The sequence below is a fragment of the Macaca fascicularis genome, chromosome 17 (assembly GCF_037993035.2).
Source record: "Macaca fascicularis isolate 582-1 chromosome 17, T2T-MFA8v1.1".
In the NCBI taxonomy this organism is placed as follows: Eukaryota; Metazoa; Chordata; class Mammalia; order Primates; family Cercopithecidae; genus Macaca; species Macaca fascicularis.
Genome location: NC_088391.1, coordinates 32,232,524 through 32,258,169, shown reverse-complemented (window position 1 = coordinate 32,258,169; position 25,646 = coordinate 32,232,524). Strand labels below are relative to the sequence as shown.

Sequence of the window (25,646 nt, the reverse complement as noted above, 5' to 3'; positions counted from 1 at the left end):
GTCATCGATATCTCTAAAGGACGGGGCTGAACGCTGTGGCTGAGAGGCTTTAGTTTACCTGGAGGGATGCATCGCAGGGCACAGTGATCTGGCACTGCTTTTGTTTTGTTGCAAGGTTTTCGCTTCAAATATCAACATTATTAATAATATCCATTGCCAGCGTGTGAATGCCGATCATAAGGCTCTGAGCTTCCCAAGCATTGACTCATTAATCCCCACAGCCACCCTGCAAGGCAGGCACTATTATTCTCCCATTTTACAAATGAGGATATTAAGGATCCTTTTTGCTGTAGCCACCTAGCTGGGAAGCTCAGGTCTTTGGGATTCTAAAGCTATACTCTTGAACCCTACACTCCCCTGCCTCCATTTATGGGTATATTTGCAGAACACCCACCTCTGTGCTGTACTTAACCCCAGTGGCAACTCATTAGAGACTAACATGCCACCCCTACCCTCCAAGCACTCACAATCCATGAGCAATGGCAAGACACACCCACAAGCACAGGATATGTGGCGTCATTCCTTTAATCCTCACTGAATCTCAGGACACACAATACAGCAGGTATGCAGCATGCATTTATAGAAGAAAAAAGGAAAAATTAAAGAGGAGAAAGGGAAGGAGAGAGAGAAGATGGGAGCATTGAAGGCATAAACCCAGCTCATCAGATAAGTGAGCCAATCAGCCCTTAAATACACAGGAACGTGGATGCCACACACAGATTCCAGAGGCTTTCCCCTGAGGCCCCTGACTGCCTCCATCACCATAGAGATTTCTGTTCCCTGTTAGAAAATGCAAAGAGAATACGTGTAACTTGTGGATTTTGTTTAAATCCCTCATTGTTTGTGCTCTTTCTCTGTGAAACCTAGAATATGATAGCATGTAGAATACTCGGGAGGAAGGGACCTTTAAAACATGGAAGAGAAAACTGAGAACTGAAAGAAAAAAAAAAAAAAAAAACACCTTCTTCTTTCACCATTGCGATCCCCAATCCCTTCCCCACCCCACTCACAGCTGCTTATGGGGTCTGGCACAAGTGGTTAAAAAAGTAGCACGCTTACCTGGAGTGGGAGTAGGGTGGACGACAGGGGTGTTTTGACCTTTAGAGGCCTCACACTCTTTCAGCTTGGTCTTCAGAGCCACGATTTCTCGGCGAATGGCAAGGACATTGTTTTTGTCAAGCGTCTCAAGCTTCTCTACCAGGAGAGTAATATTCCTTATCTGAGGAAATAAAAATTCAGAGTGACTTTATATTATGGTGCAATTTCTTTCATAAACATTCCAGGGCTGAATTTGTCATTTAGTGAAACATTGCCAGAGAATACACCAGAGACTCTTCTGAATGGTTTCATTTGGAAGAATACATTTTATGGTTTAGTGTGAACGCCTGTCAGATCTCAGGCAGATGTGTGTGACAAGAAGAAAATGGCAAAGATTTTAATGGCTTTAATAATAGAGCCCAAGCTCATTCTCAGCATCCACAAATGTCCATTAAAGTTCATTTCTAATAACGTTCCCCTATAAACTTGTGTTTACTCATGTTGTATTATAATTAAGATTCTAATGAATGGTGAGGGCCAGAGAAAGCTTAAATTCTAAAATATGTAACTAGAATTCTCAATTATAGCCCATGTCATGACTGTGCTAGTAAATTCTCGTTGATATAAATTACCCAACCATAAATGTGATGGTCTTTATCCACAGATCTTAAAAGGCTTCACAGAAATATACAAGAAATTTATTAAAGGAGGTTTCCAGTTTGTGGAGAAGGATTCCAGGTTATTCAAAAGGAGAAACAAACCTAACAAGTTTGCCACAATCAGGTATATTGTGGATTTCCAGTTCCAATCGAGAGCAGAGAAGACACCTCATATAGCTTGGCCATGAACAGTTGTTCAAATTTATGTCACCTCCTTTTCAGAGAAGTTGAAAGGGCATTTTATTCTGGGGCAGGATTCTGACCATTAGACGATACTTGCTCCTAAGTCAGCACATTCCCAATGTGCTTAACTTATTATTCAAACGCAGGCCCTTATCCAAAACAGAACATAGTGATATGCCATGTGGCCATGAGAAAGTAGAGAATTAGAAGTTGGAAGAGCGAGTTTTATTTCCTGGTCCTAGTACTTGCTTATAGTCACTGAAGGGAGTTTATTAGTAATTTACCAAGAAGTGAGTTCACTCCTTACCTCCACCTCCAGCTGGTCAACAATTTCTGAGCTTCCACCAAAACTCTCCTTCAGCTGTACGACCAGTTTCGCCATCTCCTTCACTTCTACCTTGATCAGCTCAAAGTCCAGTTCAGTGTAAGAAATGGTATCCTTCTCCATGATCTCAATTCGGACAGTTAGGTTTAACAGTTTCTTTTCATACACACTGATTAATTTGACATATTCCTTTACCTGAAAGAAAATCAAAAGGTTCAAGCCAATTCCCTGAGTAGTATCACACCATCTTCTTCCACTACCAAGCCCTTGAGCTGAGAACTATTTGATTCTTGCCAATCATTGTTTTTTGTAAAGAAATAGATCAAAAATATATTTAACTAGATTTTTAAAATCTATCCAAAGAACTTATTACTCCAATTGAAGGGAGGTAGATTTTATATTTTGCTAGACTAAAAATAATTTTGTGTCAGCATCATCATTTGCAAGTATACTTTAATCTTCATTTTTTAAAAAGCTTTTAGGTTCGGGGTACATATGCAGGTTTGTTAGATAAGTAAACTCATGTCATAGGGCTTTGTTGTACAGATTATTTTGTCTCCCAGGTACTAAGCCTAGCACCCCAGAGACTTTTTGTTGTTGTTCCTCTCCCTCCTTTCACCCTCCACCTTCAAGTACGCCTCTGTTGTTCTCCTCTTTGCGTCCATGTGTTCTCATCATTTAGCTCTCATTTATATGTGACAACATGTGGTATTTGGTTTTCTGTTCCTGTGTTAATTTGCTTAGGATAATGTCTTCCAGCTCCATGCATGTTCCTACAAAGAACATGATCTCATCCTTTCTTATGGCTGCAAAGTATTCCATGGTATATATGGCCCACATTTTCTTTATCCAGTGTACCATTGATGAGCATTTAGGTTGATTTCATGTCTTTGCTCTTATGAATAGTACTGCAATGAACATACATACCCATGTATCTTTATGGGAGAACAATTTATATTCCTGTGGGTATATACCCAGTAAGGGGATTGCTAGGTTGAATAATAGTTTTTTTTAGTTCTTAGAGTAACCACACTGCTTTCCACAATGGCTGAACTAATTTACACTCCCACCAACAGTGTATAAGTGTTCCCTTTTCTCTGCCACCTCACCAGCATCTGTTATTTTTTGACTTTTTAATGATAGCCATTCTGGACTGGTGTGAGATGGTATCTTACTATGGCTTCCATTTGCATTTCTCTAACGATCAGGTGATACTGAGCTCTTTTTTCTTAATCTCCATTTTAATGTTTGAAGATATTAGCTCCCCAAACTAAACTGGTTTGTATCATATTCTCTTGCCATCTCTCCTCCTTTCAACACACTTACTCTAATTGTTGGCATTTGGGACTGGATTGTCATTTCTTGTGGCAGTTGTGCTGTGAATTATACAATATTAAGCAGCATCCCTGGCCTCTTGATGCCAGTTGTATCCACCTACTCCCCAGTTATGATAACCAAAAATGTCTCTGGACATTGCTAAATGTTCCCTGGGGACAAAATCATTGCCGCTGCCACCACCACCTCCTTCCATTTAGAACCACGGCTCTAAATCTAAGTATTTTCTAGAAGAGGGAGAAATGCGCTATGCTGAATTCCTTCTTTGATCACCATATGCAATTAGTTTTGATCCCCTCTGCCTTTTACAAAGTGGCATAAAGATCCAACCTACTACACAATATGTGAGTGTGTGTGCCCTGTAGAGTACACATTTCATTAAGTGCACCTACATTTATTCCAAGAACTGATTATTGCAATCAGACCTTTAAATTACACATTTGTTGCATATATTTGAATGTCTGATCATTAAGTTAAAATACTTCCAAAAATTCCCTTGGCGGTTTAGTGTATAATTGGAATCTCCAAATGGATATTTTAATAAACACAGTTGGTGGTTCTTTCTGAATCTGATCTCTAAAGAAAATGCCATGGCTTTTTTAAGGACCTGCTCATTAAAAGTTGCTGGCTTTATATGCTTTTTAAAAATTTGAACAGAAGTGATACTTTTCCCAAAACTACACTAATATCAAGTAGCTGATCCACAGTGCCTGGATGAATTTAGAGATGTTGGCCTCTAATCCTTCTAATACCAAAAGCAATCCTAACTTCTGTCATTTCAGCCCTTCCACTTAACCCCATTGTGCAAATTAAAGTAGACTCATAGACCACAGACCTAAAGAGCTAGGGCTTCAGGCAAAAAGGATTTTAATGAAAGTTGAAAAAACAGCCTTTGGCACTGCTAGTGTATCTCCTCAGGCAACTGATGCTCACTGCCATCGGATGTACCATAACTCAGAGGATGACAAGGCTGGTGATATTTTGGTGGATAGGGAGGTTTAAACATATATACTGCCACCCCTCTGTATCCATGGGGGACTGGTTTCAGAATCTCCCAAGAATAACAAAATTCAAGGATGCTCAAGACTCTGATAGAAAATGGTACACTATTTGCCTACGATCTACACACATCCTCCCAAATACTTTAAATCATCTCTAGATTACTTATCATACCTAAAACAATGTAAATGCTACATAAATAGTTGTTGTATTGCTTATATTTATATAATTTCTGTTGTTACATGGTCATTTTTATTAGTTTTTTTCTGTGAAATTTTTCAATCTGAGGTTGGTTATATCTGCAGATGAAGAACCAAGGCTATGGAGGGCTGACTGTATATGAAACCTAACAAGTCCCCCTCAAAAGTGCACTGCAGATATAGGACTGCAAGGTTTCAGTGTCTACAAAAATCAGGCATAAAACCTTGACTATGATAAAAATAAATAAATAAAGTGCCAATCCATTACAGAAATGGAAGTTTGAGAAATAAATATGCTTGTTGGCATTTGGCCTTGCCAGCTCTTGGAACAAATGAAACACCCTCAGCTTCTCTGGAACATTTTGGTGGCACATCGCAGCTGTTGTTCTACAAAAATGAGTGATTCAACTGTCATCTCTGCTAAATAAAATGTGGTTCTCCCAGATTTTCACAAAAAAAAGCAAGGCATATTCTGGAGTTTGCTACCTATAAAAATGTGTGGTGTGCGCCTATCCTGGTGCAGACAAAATGAAGGGTCTGTACAGATCCATCTGAGGAAAAAAACTCAAGGTTCTTCAGCAGACACTTAAAAGACGCTCAGTGGTGTTCAGGAAAACGGCAATAATCCATGGAGTTAGAGAAGACACAAAAGAGCTTGGGGATGGGCCAGAAAGACTTCAGAGTGTGAACTTCACTAATTTAAGTAAATCATTCATATGAACCTTTCACATATATGAATCTGTAGCTTCGGGAATGCATGGACAATGCTGAGCACAAGCCATCTCCTCCTGGGAGGTGCAGTCTTGGGAGAGGCAGCCCAGCCTGCCTGGGAGCCTCCAGTCCCACATCCCTGGCACTTGGGGCACTTTCTGCATTTTTTTTCTTCTTCTAGAAAATATAGTTGTTTGTTGCATAACAACATTTTTGTCAATGACAGACCACATATATGACAGTGGTACCATGAGATTATAAATATATTTTTACTGTACATTTTCTAGATATATATGCATACACAAAAACTTACCATTGTATTATAATTGCCTACAGTATTCAGTACAGTCACAGGCTGTACAGGTTTGTAGCCTGGCAATAGGCTATATCATATAGCCTGAGTGAGTGTGTAGTTGGCTACACCCTCTAGGTTTGTGTAAGCATACAGTGATGTTCACCAATGTTAAAATCACCTAACGATGTATTTCTCAGAATATATCCCTGTCTTTAGAAGACCTAATGGCTCTATTTTGATCTAGAACAGTCATTCTAAATGGAGGGAGGGTGGTAGTGGTGATGATTTTGTCCTGGTTCTCATAACTGGGGGGTGGGCGGGTGCTATCGGCATCTAAAGGCCAGGAACACTGCTAAACATTCTATCAAGAATATGGGTCTAGCCTTGAGAAGACACGTCCTGTATCAACATCTTTACCTTGAAGCTCCTCATCACGACAAGTCTGAGCACTAGACGGCTTATCTATGTTTTAGTTGAGTCTTTAAGCCACCAGCCTAACATTCACAGCTTCCATTTTATTTTGCTTGTTATGCACATACTATGTCATTGATGAGGAATAAAATTTGTGTGAGGGTTGGTTTGGGGGTGCTTGTTATTGTTCCTTATAATTAATGTGGTCTTGTCATAAATAAGGATGTAGTGCTAGTGAGCTAAAGAATTAATCTGGTTCTTGTTTCTGCCAGTCTCTCAAAACCTGTGATTATAACTATGGCCAGACTATTTGAAATAAGTAAGTTTACTTTGCAACATACTACTGTTTTCAATATATGTTTCAAAGTAAATGTAACAGGGTTCATTGAGCCTGAAGTGATTGTAAAGACATATAAAGCACTTTGGAGCTAGACCCAACTAGACTCAAATCTAACTTCAGGACTTAGTGAGCAAATCACTTAATTTCTCTAACCCTTAGTTTCCTGTAAACTGGGGGTAATGATATTGAGTTTACAAGATTACATAAAGACTACAGATAATGTACATTAAGTGCCTAGCTAATGGAGGCCCTATGAATTATAGAAATTAGTAGAGAAACAGTAATTTCAGCGTTTTCAATCTGACCTTTTATTTTCTTTCACTACACAAAATATGGCTCAATCAATGTTGTTTCTTTATGGGTTGCCTTAATGTCTCCTAGGCTGCCTCAACCTTCCCATGCATGAGGATCTACTAGCAAATATGTCATATTAAACAACTTACCCCAAAGACCATAAGCCTCCAGAGAAAGAGAAAATCTTGAGCTGCCTTTTGTGCCATCCCTTTCCTAAGTATAGTCACAAAAGGACATATCGTAAACAACAGAAAAGTATAAAATGCTTTCAGCATCTTATGCAGAGGCAGCTCCCTGTCTTCTCTGCGTACTGACAGATAATGAATCAATGTAAGGCAGTCAAAAACCTTTTCTACTGGCCTGTCCTAAACGGGCATTCTCCCAGGCCCCCAGTTAAATGATGATTTTCAAGGCAACCTAGGGACAGCTGTAATAATTCACTTGGAAATTCGAAAGCCCTCAGCTAAACAGATAACTTTGGATTTGAAGGCATTACTGACCTACTGCAGCTCTTTCTGGGCTTACCCTAGAGGATGCTGACAGCATGGCCAAGAGGAAAGAGAGTTGGGATGATTTTGAAGACTCGAATTCTGACCTGGCTTAACCAGCCAAGAGAGGAATGACCTTGGGCAAGTCTCCTTACCTTTACGAACTGCAGTTTTTCCTTTTCTAAAATGGGAGAGACAACACCTGGCCTATCTGCCTTAAAGGGTTGCTTGAAAGGAGAATAGAACTGGAAGCATTTGAAAAAGCACAAACAAAGTGCTACTATTATTGTTGTTATTATCACCTGCCACACTAAATAGATTATATGATTCCTAGCTAGCAGATAAACTTTTTCCTTAGGCCACAATCACAGATTTTTTTAGGATCTGAGCAGCCACTGACACATTCAGAACTAAAACTTTTCACCTATTCTGCATTTTGTCCCTACCTGTTACTAGCAAAGCAGATGCTACCAGTCCCCCGTACAGTATTGGGATTGAATGTCCCATATCCACAAACCTGGCAAGCCACATACCCTCCCTGGAGCGCATAAGGTTTCAAACTGCCCTTCACACTGCTGCCAGCAAAGATGACATGTAAATCAGTAGTTCCCACTATTTCAAAGCAAATGACTCTAACTGAAAAAATCTTTACCTAGGATTTTCCTCTACTTGTTATGTTTTTATGCATAACTTCTTATCTGTACTTGATTATGCTGGAATAAGGCTATGAATATTAATGGTTAGAATTTATAATTTAGTGCTGTGCCTTTTCTGCTGATTAATTCAAGGACATTTTATTTCTTAAGCAGCTAGGTTTCTAGAGTAGTCAAACACATTTTCCTGGACACTCATTTAAACTTAGAATATTTATCTACCAATTCAGGCTGAAAGTAGGGTCTCAGCCTCATCATAATTTTTGTTTTAAAGGATAACTATGTTGGATGTTGAGGTGGAAAAGCTTAAATTTCTTAGGAAAACTTATTCTGAATCTTGCAGTAAAGCCAGAGCTCCTTGTAAATTAATGGAGTTGTATTAAATAATGCATAATGTGATTATAGCCTAGCTTGGACTTCACCTGTGCAGAAAATAGGAACTTTTCTAACTGATTTTTAACTTGGGCTGAAAAGGTGGAAGGGGTCAAAACTAGAACACCAAGTCACATTGTGCCAGCCAGCCCAGAGAAAGGCAAACCCTTTAAGATAACTTCCTCTGGCTAAAGAAAAAAACAGTAATCAGAGTTCAAGTCAGTGTTTTCACCAAGGCTGAGAAACCTATTAGTCTTGATTCAAATTCCCAGGGAAGCCTTCAATTTTTGTCTGACGTTGGACACATCAAATGTAATGTTCCTGCTGAGACAATAGAAGATAATCATCAAGAAAGAGAGATGGAGGGTGAGGACGGAAGTGGAGATGGTTAAAGGGTAAAAAATAAAAGTAGTTAGAAAGAATAAATAAGACCTAGTATTCAACAGCACAACAGGTGACTATAGTCAATAATAATTTCATTGTACATTTTAAAATAAGTAAGAGAGTCTAATTGGAGTGTTTGTAACACAAAGGATAAATGCTTGAGGGGATGGACACTCCATTTTCCATGATGTGATTATTATGCATTGCATGCCTGTCTCAGGGTATCTCATGTACCCCATTATTATATACACCTACTATATACCCAGAAAAAATAAAAATTAAAAATAAAGAGACTACAACCTTGGGTTTCACTTGGAGAAAATAGAAAAAAATAGAAGAGACTACAACTTATTGTCACAAAAAAAGAAAGAGAGTGAGGGAGAGAGAGAAGGAAGTGAGCAATTTGTAAAAGGGTTAAAGAAAAGAGAGAGGGAGGGAGGACGATGAGAGGGAGAGGATTTGAAGGAGTGGAAGTAGAGGAAGAGGAAAAGAAGGAGGGAAAAAAAGATCATCTAAAAGTAAGAAAATACCCAAAAATGTCCCCCCCCCCAAAAAAAAAGAATTAACCAGGAAAGGAAAAGATAGATTAGAAGGGATGAATAAGGGCAAGGATTGAGGCAAGAGAAATAAGAAAGTAAAAGATGCAGGAATGGAATAGAAATAGAAGAAAAGGAAAAAGAGAAGGGAGATAGAACTAAAGGGGATAGAGGAGAAGAAAAAAAAAGAAATGAAAGCTTGAGGAAAGATCTGGAAGACCAAAAGGAAGAAACAGCATCAAAACAAAATAAAAATTGCAGGTTGGGGTTTGCAGGGAGAGCTTCTTTCCGACTACGTAAATACCACAATACTATAGTGAGTTTATCCACAGCGTGAACAATCTGAAGCCCACTTTCTTCCTGTGTTCTCACTTCCCCTGCCTTAATAAGAACTCCATTGGTGTCCTCTAAAATAAATACTAAAATCACCATAGAATAAAAATGTGATGTCTTTGATACAGTGAAGAATGGTTGCTTAGAAAATCCTAAATTAAAACACGTTTTGTTTTGCTTCTTTTTATCAAGATACTGTTTGAAAAGAAAATGCTTACTTTAGAAAGCTCTTTCTCGAACTTCTGAGAAAGAACATGAGCTGTGAATTCCAAGCGTTCCACTCTGTCCACGGGAAAGGTGGTGTCTGGCAGGAAAACAGAGCACTGGCAGGTCCCACGGTCATCCACGGAGCCAGTGACATTGGAAAACAACTGCAAATAATAACAAGTTGAACATCAGTAACAAGCTGGAATCTGAGCTTTTTGGCAACTGGAGTGACAGAAATTGGCCTGTCAAGAGTACTTACAGGCAAGTAAGTGGAGTCCAATACACAAATGAATAGAATCATAGAAACAAGCTAAAACAGTTTTGTTTTCACAGGTGGGGACCACACAGCGTTTAGCCACATCGCCGTACGAAAACCACTATGGTTTTCATTGTACGAAAACCACTACGTCAGTGGACTTTCCCGAAAGGAAGATTCTCCATTCTGGAGTCTTAAAGGAGATTATTCCTATCTCTATGCAAGGAAAGGGAAATAAAGAAGCTATGAGAGTGCTAAGTTCGAATTTCAATTCTAGCACTTGCTAGATGTGAAACCTCCTTAATTCTTAGTTCCTTCATCTGTAAAATAGAGATAACCTACTTCACAGGGTTATCCTCAGTGTTAACGGACTAATGTGAGCCAAGTCTCTGGCACAGGGTAGGTGATCAGAAAATGTCACATTCTCTTTCCTTCTACTGCTCATTTTCTCTTCCTCACCTTCACCCCAACCCCAATCCAATTCCTTTTCATCAGAATGAGGGAATCACCAAGGATGCAGGCTACAATGAAAATATATGATGCAAATTCATATCCTCTCATCGCCTGGGAAATTGTAAATTAACATCCTTCAAAATGAGAGCCAGCCATTTGTTGGAAACTGAATAGCATATGAGCTTGAAGGTTTTGTGCAATTTTTTTAGTAAAAGTTTTTTTCCAGCTTACCATTTGCAGAAAAAGTCATTTTAAAATATTTGATGTTTCTTTAAGATATTCAGACTCACACTTCAGTGCCACTGCATATTTTTAAATGACACGTTTGAAAGATCCTGTTTTTCTTTTGTCCCCTTTGAACTTCCCCAAGAGGATCCCAGCACAATTAACATTTTTTCATTACTACTGTTGCCTTACAGAGTAACCCTTGGCAGCCAATTTGCTGTGCCTTTTAATGATCTCATCTGAAGGCCAACCCAAAGCTCACCTGTGGAACATCAGCCTGAAGGGACTTTTTATGAACCGCTAAGGAGACAGCAATGGTCTTCAGAGCTAGAAGAGACTCTGGCCATGTCTCTCAAAGTTCAGGTCAGCCAGCTGCAGGTGGTGTCATGTGTCCTGTCATTGAATGGCCACCAACCTCCATGACGCCTGAACAAGCTGGGTCTAGATGCTTCTATAATGAAGACTTATTTTATCACTGGCCTCGGGGCCAATCAAGCCTTTTGCACCTAAGTTGTTTTTAATTTAATTTAAGTTTCAAGATGAGCAAAAAATATATATATGTGTGTGTATCCAAAAGTCTCTATATGTGTTTAGTCAAAATTTACGACCTTGACCTCAATTTTCTTTTCCAGTCACATCCCCACACGGGAAAGAGTTCAGGAGTAGGGAGGAGAAACAAGCAGATTTATGTCGAACATAGGGGTGAACAGCAGGATTTGAATAGGGCAAGGGTCTTTGCCAGAGATGAATAAAGATTGGACAAGATACACCAGGAACCCATCGGAGAGGCCAGCTTCCCTTGAAACCAGCTTTACTCATTTCTCCAAAGACAGAAAGACTCCAACTCAAGCATGCCAAGGCTTTTACAGAAAAGACCGACATATCACGGACTTTTGAAGAAATAGCTTATTATAATAACTGTCTAGCAAAAAACAAAAAAAAATCTTGCATTGCATTTTAACAAGGGGAGTTTAATTAGCTGCACAAAACAGCGTTGGGCCATTCTCAGAGTTCTCTGAGAAACTCTGCCAACTGAGAAAACAGTGGATATCATCAAGCAATCTCTAGACAGTCAACTAGGAACCACTAGCTAACAACTTTTAGTACTGAAGTTCACTTGAAAGACAGGCAAATACTTATGAGCCCTGCTGACAGCCATTCCACCGGTTTCTATTGAACATCTCTGTCCCAGTGCTATGGACTCCCCCAGCTTCCATCCTGCTTATCATCAGCCCAGCATGCTCAGCTGACATCAAAATGGTCCATAAGTTTGATCAGTGTCTCCCATTAGAGATATTTCTGCTCCTCGCATTCAAAGACAATGAAGCTAATGGTGATGAGTCTCTCTCTGCGGTGAATGCTCAAACTCCACGTGAATGAAGCCTGGGGGATGGGAGACAAAGACAAGCGCTTGTCCCCTCGGCCTTTGGAAGAATATGCGATTCCCCTTGTGTAGGGCAAATAGGACCCCGCGTTCCCCACAAGACACCTTATACTGGTAGGTTTTCACTAAGCATGTGTTCAATTAACATTTACTGATGTCTATACTATGCCAGGCTCTGGCTTTAGGGAGACGATTAAGACTCAGTTTCTGCCCAGGAATCAGGCCCACCGTCACTATGAAAGCCCTACTTGTTTTTTCAAACCAGCCTGATAGCCTGATGAGAACAAAACACGTGACTTGCTGCAGTTCCGACTATACCAGTTACTGTGTGGAGCGGAGCATTGAGCCTTTTCTAGTCTTGCGAATTGAGGACCCTGCAGAGGCCCCTCCTCAGGAGGCAGACGTCTGAGGCAGAGAGTACTCCGAGTGCTTACAACAGAAGGTGCAACTCACATTTAAGGTGATTTAAGGTTGCAATTGGCTCTAATTAGTAGCCAAGGCTAGGCGTCAGCAAAGATTCAAGGTATAAAATAATGGTACTCAACATTTTCAGAGTACAGAAAATGATATGTTTGGAACTTACTCAGTGACAGTTATAAAAGGGTTTTCCACCACCTTCCAAAGAGCTCGTCAAGCTGACAGCCAGCCCCAGAAAATTAGGTTGATAGTGAAATTGACTCCCAGTCCACTATAAAAAAAAGTTGGAGTTGTGATACTGACTCACCAGGGAGAGATAAGTAAAAAGGAAAATTAAAACCTCTAAGTACAATTTAACTACCATGTCTCATCTACTTTTAAATATTTGTCTTTTTACCAGACAATAGGCATTCTGGATTTCTCTGTTTCTTGATCTATATTTTCTATTATTATAGCTGATAATCTTATCCAAATGCTGGTTTCTGATGGAGAAATATTGACGGAGCTTCATAATAAATGATTATTGTTAACCTCAGTTCAAAAAAGAGTGCTAGCCAATTCTGATCATCCCCAGAAATCACTGAGTATCACGGAATAAAATTATGTATCTGATTTCTGACTGCAAAGAATCCTTGTGCCTACTTATGATTCCCAAGACTCCCTCCTCTAAAAAATAAGCAATTTTCATCTATACTCCTTGGAAATATAGAAACCTGCATGTACAGACATGGTGAAGAGAATGGACAGACTAATTTTGAGCTATATAACTTGTTAGCTTAGTGACTTAAACTCAATGACTTCACCTTGTTAAGCCTCAGTTTTCACATCTCTAAAATGGGACTATTAATTTTACCTACCTCTTAGGCTTAAATAAGATAATATAGGCCAGGTGCGGTGGCTCATGCCTGTAATCTCAGCACTTTGGGAGGCTGAGGCGGGCAGATCACAAGGTCAGGAGTTCGAGACCAGCCTGACAACACAGTGAAACCCCGTCTCTACTAAAAATACAAAAATTAGCCAGGCATGGTGGCACGCACCTGTAATCCCAGCTACTCAGGAGGCTGAGGCAGGACAATCACTTGAACCTGGTAGGCAGAGGTTGCAGTGAGCCCACATGGTGCCACTGCACTCCAGCCTGGGCAACAGAGTGAGACTCTGTCTCAAAAAACAAAAAAACAAACAAAAAACAAACAAACAAAAAAGATATGTATTATGTACTTAACCTAGTCCTGGCATGTATTAGACACACAGTAAATGTTATTGCTGCTGTTTCTATCTAGGCCCTATCCAAACCATTTGTTAATTATCAAATTTGTAATATTTGCATATTTCTGATGGTCAAAATGAAAACAAATAAAAGCCTTTTCCTCCTCTTTCTCCCATTTGCCCTTCCATTCAGACACGATCATGTAAGCAGCCACCTGACCTGTGAGTAAAGATCCTAGAGGTTGAGAGAGAGGAGCTTTGGCCCAGATAAGACTCCCCCACCCCAAGTTATACCTTAGTGAGAATAGCCTGGGAGGTTTGCAGAGTGGGGCTCTCGCAGAGAGGCCCAGAGTGAAATGAATAACTGCTTCTTACCTCCTAACCCCTCATGCCCTCCAGCCTATTCTCCTTTCTTTAAAGGAGATCCAAAGAGGACCCATCCCCCAAGGAACTGGGCTCACTATGCCTTCTATGCACTTAGCCTAGCTATACCAGTCTCTTTGTAATGCATGACTTTTGGTTTTGTTTGTTGCTGCTGTTGTTTGGAGCTGGAAATGGCTCTGAAGATTCCCTATAAAGAAGATTGCAAAGAGTGAACACTCCCCTAGGGAAATGTCCCCTTGTAGTAACACTTTGCTAAAGACCAGTAACTCCCCTGCTTATTTCTGACACCCATCTACTTTACAAACCAGGCCAAGAGAAATGGTCAGGGCTTCAACTAGAGCACTGTGGCTCTCACTCCCTCAAGGGCTACTATTCACCATCCCGGGAGCCTGCCAGGCAACAAATCAACTGGACAAACTTTCCTGGAGCTGCAACCCACAGATTCTTCTCCTAACAGTTCCCATCCTGGACTGTATATTAGAATCACCTGGGCAGAGGTTTTTTAAACTATCTGATTTCTATACATCTATGCAGGATTTTTTTAAGTACAGAACCCAGGCATCTGTACTTTTAGAGTCCCCCCGGCCACCCATCCTATTGTGCAGCCAGATTTGAGAATTCCTCTAAAGCATAGATTTTCTCAAAAGTCCCAGCTGGAGAACTGAGATGTCGTCTCTCTTGCTAACAATTTAATTATTATGCTGAGGCTTTAATTCATTTCCAGGGCACCTATAGTTAACACAAGGGGTCGTAAATCTTTTAGAGTGCCCAGGTCTAGCCATCCATGAAATTGTATTCAGGTCCCCAAAAGCAAGAGGAAGGGAATGAAGGCACCTCATTCGGATTCTGGGGCCTCCTCACCTGGGACACAGAACCTCCGCTGCCTGAGCTGCCGTTGTAGCTGGAGCCCGACATGGAGCTGGAGCTGGAGCTGAAGCTGGAGCTGGAGTCAATGCCTGGGAAGGTGCTGAAGCTGGGGCTAGGAGTTGGGGGCCCCGCATCCCCCAAATGCCCTGCAGCCTGGCCGAGGAAGAACAGAAGGGCTAGGAGAAATGAGAGGCCGGGCCTCATCTTGTCCTCTTAGCTGGAGCCCGGCTCTGCACAGAGCCCAGGGGCTTCTTATAGGGCCCAGTGGGGATTTCCCCATGGCCAGCATGTAGGAAAAGAGGAAGTGGCCAGGGAACATGTGACCTGCCCCAGGAGGGTCAGGACACCCAGGAATCTGAGTCACGGCCCACACCGTGTCAGTGAGGCCCACTCTGTGAGCTGCCTTTGGATCCACATATCCCCTGCCAAACATTAACTCCAATGTGCTTTGTAAAGCCCAGTATTTGGTTTCCCACTTGGTACTTCCTTGAAAGAGATGGGATTGAAGTAGTCTTTGTGGATGAGACAGAGTTTGGAGGCTCCAGGGAGGAAAAGCAACCCTCAGTCCTTTGCCTCGCAGCACTTCTAATGTGGAAAGCACACTGCTTTCCACAGACAGGGAACTTGCCTTAGGGACTGTGGCTCTCCTTCCCATATTACTGCACACTGCTTTCCACAGACAGGGAACTCGCCTTAGGGACTGTGGCTTTCCTTCCCATGTTACTGCCTACTGCTTTCCACAGACAGGGAACTTGCCTTAGGGACTGTGACTCTCCTCCAGGAGCGACTGAGCTTCCCTCTTCAGTTCCTACTGCCCAAGTTGTCCTTGACCTGTCCCTTACAGTGACTGTTTCTAGACAAAGCTGTCTAACAACCCCACTCTAAAGGAAAGATCAAGGACGTTTTGTTCCCTGGCAAACCAGGTAGGACTCTGTCCTATCAAGCACTCACCACTGTATGCTTCATGTAGGGAAGAGAAAACACCCAAATAAACAAAGGGATCCCGATGACCCACTGCCTGCTCTCCCAGAACAGGGCACTGCCTCAAACCCAGTCAAGGAGGACCCCAGGAGCAGTTTCTCCTCCAGAAAACTTAGTCTGACCTCTGTTACCCCTCAGCTTCTTGTGACCCAGCCAGGCATTCAAGATCTCAAGCTTATTCTTCATAAAACTGAGAAATAGGATGCATTTTTCTCTTGCTCAGCAGCCCCGACCCTGGGCTCCAGGATCCATTTGCCCTGCTCAACACTTCACACACCTTTGTGGCCTCTGCCTTCTCCCCTGGAGAATGAAAAAGGCGTTAGTCTCAGTATTAAGACTCAGCTCTGGGCTGGGGATGCTGGCTCACACCTGTAATCCCAGCACTTTGGGAGACCAAGGTGGGAGGATGATTTGAGCTCAAGAGTTTGAGACCAGTCTGGGCAACATGGTGAGACCCATTTTTTCTCTACAAAAAAAGAAAAAAGTAGCCAAGTGTGGTGGTATGCACCTGTAGTCCCAGCTACTTGGGAGGCTGAGGTGGGAGGATCACCTGAGCCCAGGAGGTTGAGGCTCTGGTGAGCCATGTTCACACCACTGCACTGCAGCCTGGGTGACAGAGTAAGACTGTCTAAAAAAAAAAACAAAAACAAACAAAAAAGCTTTGTCACAATGAGTCAGTGGCTTTGGGCATGTCACTTAGCCCCTCTAGAGTTGTAACAATTCCTAAATTGTTTGAATTAAATGAAATACTGTATGGGAAGTTGCTTATAAGCTTTGACGTGCCATAAAAATGTCAGCTTTTTCATTGTTTAATTTCCTAAAGACTAGATCAATATGTAAAATTGTTGCGTTCAAAACAAGGACAGAAGGTTCATGCCCCACTCTGTCGTCATACCACCCCACCCTCCCCCGAAGCTCCACACAAACTCTTAGAATAAGCACAGTGCTAAGGTGACAAACAGGGTCTTAAACCCCTGGTACACTATTCAGAAACTGGGGTGGTGGGGAGGGGGAAGCAGGGACAGGAAAACCACAAATGGATGAATAGAGAGTGATGAAGAACAAATACGGAGAAATGTGGGCTGTAAAGTTCATTGTTCTCTGTGGGAAGCAATTCAGCCTTGGCCTCAAATGTTCTCACCACTTAGATGCCCAGTCCAAGGCAGAAAATGTGTATAGAATGTATGAGAATGAAAACTGGGAGACTGTATCCATTATTCTAAGATTGAATGCTATGAATATGGACATAAGAAGGAGAGTGTATCTCTACCTTCCATCACAATTCCCCTTTTCCTTCCGATTCCCACCAAAGCAAAGGGCAAATTTGTTCTCATTTGCTAGTAGCCTCTGCATGTAGCTGTAATGAGCCTTCCTTTTACCTTTTTTCAAGGAGCATGTTGGTGCCCTGTCAGAAAGAAAATCTCATTATAAATAGTATAGCCTGTAGTCATGACTACCTTTAAGGGCTCCTATGGCCAATTCAGTAGAAGACCCCTTACCAGAGGGGTTGCAATGCTGCAGAAATAGGACAGCAGTTTTCCCAAGCACAAATGTGCCTTAGCCAGGGAAGAACCACCACCCACTGTGCTCGTAAGCTTCTTTGTTCTTGTATGGCTCCAGAGTTTCCAGAATAAAACTTTAATCTATTTGGTACCCTCAAATGCACAAAAGCATTGGTGATGCCTCAGTAATGAGATTATTAATAATAATGAGATTATTAATAAAAATAGTTTGATCAGTTTCCCTGCAAATACCTTTGTCCTAAGAAACAAGCAGCCTCCTTGTTATTTGACAGACTCAAAGACAGGAACAAAATTATCAGAGCTGCAAAGCAAAGAAAGCAAAGTGTATTATTTGTAAAAATGTGTTCTCTCCTGGGTTCCTTCTAGAGTAAGGGGTCACTGAAATTCAATTGAGTAATACAGCAATCTTCATTGACAGTTTGAAAGAAAATTACTGTTTATGCACTTCATTAGGGAACCTTCCCAAACCATACTTCTTGAACAGTTGCAACACACAAGGAAGACATCCGTGTAGATATAACTTTAATTTAATCCTCCTGTCATTAAAAATCAAACATACTGCTGCACTTTTGCAAGAGGTTGTCTACAGGGTATCTGGTGTATATGAAGATAACAGAGGCTGTGTTTAGTCTACAGATTGGCAATAGAGGCTTTTCATATCAGTTGACTACATCATCAACAACCCTCAAATTTCTATTAGTAATATCAATAATCGTGTGTATAAGTAATAATCAGCTGACCCCATTTATTTACCTTAGAAAGTCGTCCCTCAGTTAACAATGTGTATTAGAGCCTACTCTGTACAGAATACCAGGCTCTATGATGATAAGGAAAGAAGAAAGCATAATTTTTTCTTATGAAAATGCCTAGTCACTTATGGAAGGCAAGCCACTTCTACTAGGAATAAACACAAATTGAACACAAAACCAGTTAAATGAATACTGAGAAATGACTGGATAGACTCCGGTGACCCAAGGTGGGTTGAAGTGTGAAGAATTTGCCAGCTGCTGAGCTTCTTAGGGATGGAGACCATGGCTTCACTGATTTTCAATCTCCGGCACCTAGCCCAGTGCTCGGCATTTGGTGTCTAATAAATGTTTGTACACTGAGGAATATATTTAATAAATGAATGCATGCATGCATGAATGAGTGGATTGATTTAATAAGAATTGTGAAGGAAATTCTTAAATAACTATTGGAGAAAATACTTATTTTTTTAAAATTAGTGTTGAAGAAAAGGGAGTGATTTCCAAGCAAGAGAAATTATACAAGTAAAATAACATAGGCAACCCAAATTCTCTCTAGGGTCATGATTATGCCCTTGTACCTACAATCTCATGTAGCCCACTCTAGCAACTCATACTTGGATTCAAGTTCTCAAGGTTATTCCTCAGCCTGACCTGAACACCAAATCAACATTCTCACTCCCTAAGCATATCCTATATCAAGAACTACCTAAATTTTGCCATGTTATTTTGGTTTAGAAGATTAAAACCCCCAATTACAGAATTTTCAGCCAAATACTTATGTTTTCAATCTGCAGCAAAATCATTCCTGTTGACAAAATGCAGAACCAAACTAGTAAAAACGGCAACTAATGGAAACCAGGGCAAACATCTATGCAAATGCAGAAAGGCAACAATAACCAAAGGGTGAAAGGTAGCATATACTAATTTGGGAGAGAAAAGAGAAGCTTTATACCCTCCACAGAGAAAGTTTGGACTAATGAACCGTAACAGTGCCCAGAAGCATTTCCCCACCACCATCACAAGGGAGACACCAAACTTCAGGTTTATCTCTGGACCCCACTAGATGGAATCTGCCCAGAGACCTAGAACCAGACTGCCCTCTAAATTCCTCTTGCCATCTCCTGACTAAGCATTGAAGTACACCTTCACTTCACCTCAACATCAATACCCGGGTTTTTCATATCCCATACCTCTTGGATATTGTAAATCACCCACAGGTTCCTCCAAGGCCAGGTGAGTTGGTTTCTGCAGCCAGAGGCAAAGAGCACCCTCTCCTTGCTCATCTGCCCCAATACAGAAGCTTTTGCCTGCCTCCCATCCAAACCACCTGAGTTCTGAGTGATACCTGTTATCTCCGTAGTTAGTTGCACGTGTCTAACCCCCACCCCTCTCGCTGTAAGAGGCAAACTCTTCCTACACCTATTGGACACTGTCACCCAGAAATTTTAAGTACGACCACTGCAACTATTTTAAGCATTTTCAAATTTAGTCATACCTCCTATTTTTCTGTTGCTGTTACTTCCCTGCCCAAATATTCTCAAACTGTGTTATGGACTGAATGTTTGTGTCTGCAAAATTCAAGATTGAAAAATCTTAAGCCCTAAGTGATGGAATCAGGAGGCAGGGCCTTTGGAAGGTGATTAGCTCATGAGGGTGGAGCCCTCGTAAGGGGAATTGGTGCCCTTATGAAAGGAACCCCAGGCAGCTTTTTTTGTCCTCTTTCCTCCATGTGAGGAAAAGCCGACCGTCTATAGCCTGGAAGAAGCTCTTCACTAGAACTCGGCCATGTTGACATCCTGATCTCAGAATTCCATGTTCCAGAATTATCTGAAATAAATGTGTGTTGTTAATAAGCCACCTAATCTATGGCATTTTGTGACAGGAGCCCAAACTAAGATACCAGGCAAATGCTAAACCCCAGCTGGGTGTCAGAATTCTGCGCTTAGTACTTCGGGGCAAATCAATGGAGTGAGAAGGGCAAAGAGTCCAAAGAGTCCAAATTACTAAGCAAAACTATTAAACCTACCAACTTCCTGAGTGACTGAGTGCAAAAGCACAGCAAGACCTGAACTTTACAATATGGCAGCCACTAGCCCTGTATGGCTATTGAACACTTGAAATGCAGCTAGTCTGAATTGAGATGTGTTTTAAGTAGAAAATATACACAGGATTTTTTTTAATGTCATATAAAAGAAGGTAAAATATCTCATTAATAATTTTTATATTGATCACAGGTTGAAATGGTAATATTTTAGATACAGTTAAAATATTTTATTAAAATTAATTTCACTTGTCTCTCTTTTTTAATGTGGCTGCTATAGAAAAATTTTAATTCCATTTGTGGCTTCCATTATGTTTCTATCGCACAGTGCTACACAGAGCACATAGCACGATTAGCCATGATGGAGACGCTCCTGGAGGTTGCCAGAACATCGGAAGTTGTACCAAATGTCTCTTCCCACTCACAGGAGGTTAGCTAACCAGGTGGGTTGCTGTCATTGGATTTCAAACTTAATATTTCTTCACAAATGTTAAATGTTACAGAAGTTCTCTCTAAGGAACCTCAAGATGAAATTAGACACGCTTTACTCCTTATATTAAAAAGTTTATCAAATGAGAGAAATGAAAAATATGTCAGTGCTAGTTGGGACAAAGTGAAGGAATTATGAATTTCACTTATGAAAAATTTTCACAAAGTGAAAAATTACCTCTGCAAGAGTAACCACATGGTGCTTTACTTGAGCCCATGTTTTCAAAAAGCAAGAGATTTCACATAAATTTCTATGTTTGAGGTCCCTTTGTTAGAGAAAGAAATATCTCATAACACCAGGCCTACATTCCCCATGATCTCAGTGAGCTGGAGTGACAGCAGAGGCCCCTTTGAGTAGCACATGCTCTCCAGTTTGCCACAGTCCCCATCATCCACACCTGGTCTCTTTCTTTTAGGTACATGACCTGTCTAGCCTTTATAAGCCCTTGGGTATGCAATTATTGTTTTAAGATTTCAACTTTGAAAAATGAGCTTTTCAGAAGCAAAGAAAATGTAAAGGTAAAAAGAATGTAGCAATTAGGATATTGCATTTCCCCCCCTTTCATCAGAAGAACAGCATAATGTTAAAATGTATTACCAAGGATAACATGCCATGTCACTAAACTTGGATTTATGAGTTCTGGAAAACAATCAGAACATAATGAAATGAATTTTGAAACTGCTATTTAAATGGAACAAAATTTAATGAATCATTAAATGAAGCAATGGCCAAACATGTGCAGGAAATTTATGCAAATAAATTTCATAAAACTACCAAATAACTCAACCTCATCTATGATCGTTTAAACATAATTGAAGCTGGCTCTTGCTTTGTCCGTCCTGGTCCTTCCTTAGTGCTTCTTACTTCACCCGCTATGAGTTATTGGTATGAGTTGGCCGCTGTGGGGCACAGAGCAAAATGAAAATGTGGGGCCTTTGTTCAAAAATGATGAAGAAGGTTAAAACAGTGATAGCGAAGCATTAAACCAAGTGTGAGGCCCTTCTAAAGGTGGGGACCTGTGTGACTCACAGATGGCACATCCATGAAGCCAGCCCTAACTGCAAGGGGGATCTAATCAGTTCTGGGGGGCTAAGAAAGTCTTCCAGCAAAAGGGAAAGAAATTTCAAAATGAGACTTGAAACATGATTTTCTCATCTGTATAATCTAAAACTGGGCTTCGCAGCATCATGGTGGAAGAGGTACCCTCTGAGCTGTCACTCGTGCCTGTTAAGCAGCATTTGGCAACCTACTGCTGAAACCTCGAGGATCCAGAAATATTGGCATGAGAGAGCCTGAGGCTTCTCTAATTGAGTCTCATGTTTAAGAATTTTGCACTTCTATTGCCATGAAGTTTCAAACTTCCTGATGACAAATAAATCTTGCTATTGTGCTGAGAGTTAATGACTATTGCTTTTATATCATTGTGAAAATATTTAATGAGAAGTTTACACAATGATTTTAAAATATACATTTGTAAAACATTAGCCTGAATGTTTTTAGTTTGTGGCTTACTTAGAAGCCTCTTTTGGTAACCAGACCAAACAGACCTAACACAAGTGGTCTACACCCTATCTTGACCCAGCGTTCTTACCCCCTCCGCAAGTCAAACACTTTAGTTATGCTATACCTGTGCTGGGTTAAGTTTTATTTTGTATGTGTATGTGTATGTCTGTCTGTGCGTGTCTCTGTGTGTGTGTATGTGTGTATTGTGTATGTGTGTATATGTGTGAATATTTGGTTTGGTTTCGGGTCTTGCTGAGCTCTCAATTCCTTCATGTAGTGGAGAAAAGAAGAAGAACAATGCTTATTTTCTAGGACTGTTCATTTATTTACAAATACTTAATGAGCTTGCCCCGTAGGTAAGGCTGTTCTAGGTGTTGGGGGACACAGCAATGGAAATAAAAACCATTGCCCTCATGCATCTGACAGTTTAATTGAGACAGATGATTGATGATATAAATTAAGCAAAATATATAGTATGTTAGATGGCATTAAGTACCATGGGAAAAAAAAATACATAGGAAAGGGGAGTAGGGAAAAGTAGATATCAGGGGTTGCCTGTTTAAGTAGGGTGGTCAGGGAAGTTATCAGTGAAAAGGAGACATTTGAGTAAAAGGTATAAAGGGGAAAAGGGAGAAAGACGTGAGGCTCTCTGAAGAGAAATCATCCAGAGAAAAGCAAATGCAAAACTGCAAGACAGACATGTCACCTAGAACTGAATGACAAAGCAAGGAGGCCAGTATGGCTGGTATGGAACAAAGTGGAGGAGAATAGTCTGAGGTCAGGGGAGTGCCACATTGCATAGGGCCTCTAAGGTCCTATGCAATGGTCCTGGAAGGATTTTGGTTTTACTCTGGCTATGTGGCAGCTGGTTGAGTAAAGGAGCAACATGATCCCATTCTTATTTTAACAGGATCACTCTGAGAGCTCTGTTGAGATCAGAATGTGCTGAGTAAGAGCAAAAATGGGAAACCAGCATGGAGACTTCTAAGATAATCCAGGCAGGAGATGATGGCGGTTCACACCAGGGTGACAGCAGTAGAAACTATGAGACATGGCCACATTCAGGATGAGACGATGTTAGAGGCTGTGAAGAAAGACAAGACCCAGATACTCTGAGGTGTTTGCTCTTAGCAAGAGGAAGAATGAGGTTGGCATTAAATGAAAAGGAGAAGACCACAGAAGGAAGCCCAGGGCATCAGTTTGGGAATGTAAAGTTAGAGATGTTTTTAGACAACCAGGTGGAGGTAGTATGTTGGTAGTTGGATATATGAAACTGGAATTAAGAGGAGAGATCTAGGCTCTTGAAAACTCTTTAGGAATTGTTAGCTTATTAATGATATTTAAAACCATGAGACTCAGTGAAATCACCAGTGAAGTGAGTATAGCTAAAGAAGACAAGACATCTGAGATCTGAGGCCTAGGAGGCTCCAGGATTAAAAGTCAGGGAAATAGCCGGGCATGGTGGCTCACATCTGTAATCCCAGCACTTTGGGAGGCTGAGACGGGAGGGTCAGCAGGAGAGTAGCTTGAGCTAAGGAGTTCTGGACCAGTCTGGGTTATGTAGTGAGAGCCCATCTCTACAAAAAATTAAAAATTAGCCAGGCATGGTGGTGTGACCCTGTAGTCCCAGGAGGGACTGAGTTGGGAGAATTGCTTGAGCCCAGGAGGTAGAGGCTGCAGTGAGCAAGGATCATGCCACTGTACTCCAGCCCGGGTGACACAGTGAGACCCTGTCTCAAAAAAAAAAAGGTGGGGAGGAACGTGGAGCTAACAGCCAAGGAGATGGAGAGGAACTGCCAGTGGGGTCAGAGAAAAGCCAGGCATGCATGACGTCCTTGAAGCCAAATGAGAAAAGAGTTTCAAGTAGGAGAGAGCAATCAACTGTGTCAAATGACTCAATTGGGTCAAATGAGATGAGAAGACTGAGAATGACAATGGGACTTAGCAACATTGTGCATCATGGAAACCTTTCATGAGAGTTGTGTCAACAGAGTGGTGGGCCTGGAGGCACAATTTAGGGGGATTAATGAAGAGTCAGAAGAAATAAATTGAAGACAGCAAGTGTACACATCTCTGAGAAGAGTTTTGTTTAAAAGGGGACTGAAAGTATGGACCAAATGAGACACTGTGTGTGAAAGCATTTTGGAAATTGTAAAAGCACTCTGTAAATGCTGAGTATAATTGTAAGATCTGAGACCTGTTGTATACTAAAAATATGGCTTTCAAAATGTCAACCAGACTCAAGAATTTCTGTGCCCAGTTAGAGCTGTAGCATCTCCAGAAAACTGTGTTCTCACTGCACCCATAGCTGTTCCAAGTAATCACTAAATCCTCAGGAAATCAGAGTTCAAAGACTCCTAATAGTGATAAGCAGTCTCCTAAACTCCTCCTTCCAACCTGCCTACACAACGACTCCATAAAGCACAGAATGAGGAAAAAGCCAAAGTTCTACACACAAAGGAAAGGTACAGTTACTGTTTAAGAAAAGGGTTCTTTGTTCTTTTGTGGTTGCAGAGCTTTCCTTGAAAAAGTCTCAAGCTAATCAGTCTATCTTGCTTGATTACAGAATCAAAATATTACAAAACAAGAAATTTCCAGTAAGAAATGTGTCCTCACCTAGTGCCAGTAAGAATGAACACCCCTTACGGCATCATGGGATGTTGCAATTGATCAAAATGAGCATCTGTTCTGTTCAGTTTAGAATGTCATGTTAATATTTTATTCCTGGAAATATGGGCACAGGTGCACAAGGTTCCTGCAAGTCAGAGTCCATAGGCTTAAAGTAGGGTGTTCCATCCCAGGTTACTCCAACTCTAAGGGACTCGTGTCTACGGACCACTGATAGCCAGGCTGCCCAGCTCTAAGCACTGAGCATGAGTGGGCTGTGGGGTCATATTTGGAGCAAAGCAACATGAGCTGAGCCTGAGGTGGGAAGACAGTCACCTACCCTTTCACACAGATCCATCTACCAGTTTGTTCATTAAGCAGATGTGCCAGGCACTACACTCCATACCAGTGCAGCCTAACAGAAACATAGTGTGAGTCATAAATGCAAGCCTTATATGTGATTTTAAATTTTAGATTTCTAGTCAACACATTCAAAAGATTAAAATGAAACAGGTAAAATTAATAATACGCTTTATTTAACATAGTGTGTATGCCCTAAGACATCACTCCAACAAGTAGTCAATATAAAAAGTGATGAACAAGAATGTAAAATTATTTTACATTTTTTTGGTACAGAGTCTTTGAAATCCAGTGTGGATTTGACACTTCCAGCACATTTCAATTCAGAGTAGCCACATTTCAAGTGCCCAATAGCCACCTGTAGCTAGGGGTGACCCTGCTAGACAGTACAATTCTAGGCACGAGGATTCTACAGGAACAAACCACATGTCTTGCCT

At 41.0% G+C, this 25,646-nt stretch overlaps 1 protein-coding gene across 4 annotated transcripts in view; it reads right to left on the bottom strand.

Annotated features, from left to right (window-relative positions):
- The window catches only part of OLFM4 (olfactomedin 4), a 285,024-nt gene that overhangs the window by 7,752 nt on the left and 251,626 nt on the right, over positions 1 to 25,646 (bottom strand). For 3 of the 4 annotated variants that reach the window (XM_045377608.3, XM_065533303.1, XM_065533302.1), the window contains exons 2-4: positions 9,775 to 9,927; positions 2,188 to 2,400; positions 1,060 to 1,219 (exon numbers count right to left, since the gene is read on the bottom strand). In XM_045377608.3, the coding sequence (XP_045233543.2) occupies positions 1,060 to 1,219; positions 2,188 to 2,400; positions 9,775 to 9,927 (526 nt within the window). Of the gene's footprint in view, positions 1 to 1,059; positions 1,220 to 2,187; positions 2,401 to 9,774; positions 9,928 to 14,949; positions 15,182 to 25,646 lie in introns of those variants that run through there. The other variant, XM_005585936.4, reaches the window with a different exon arrangement.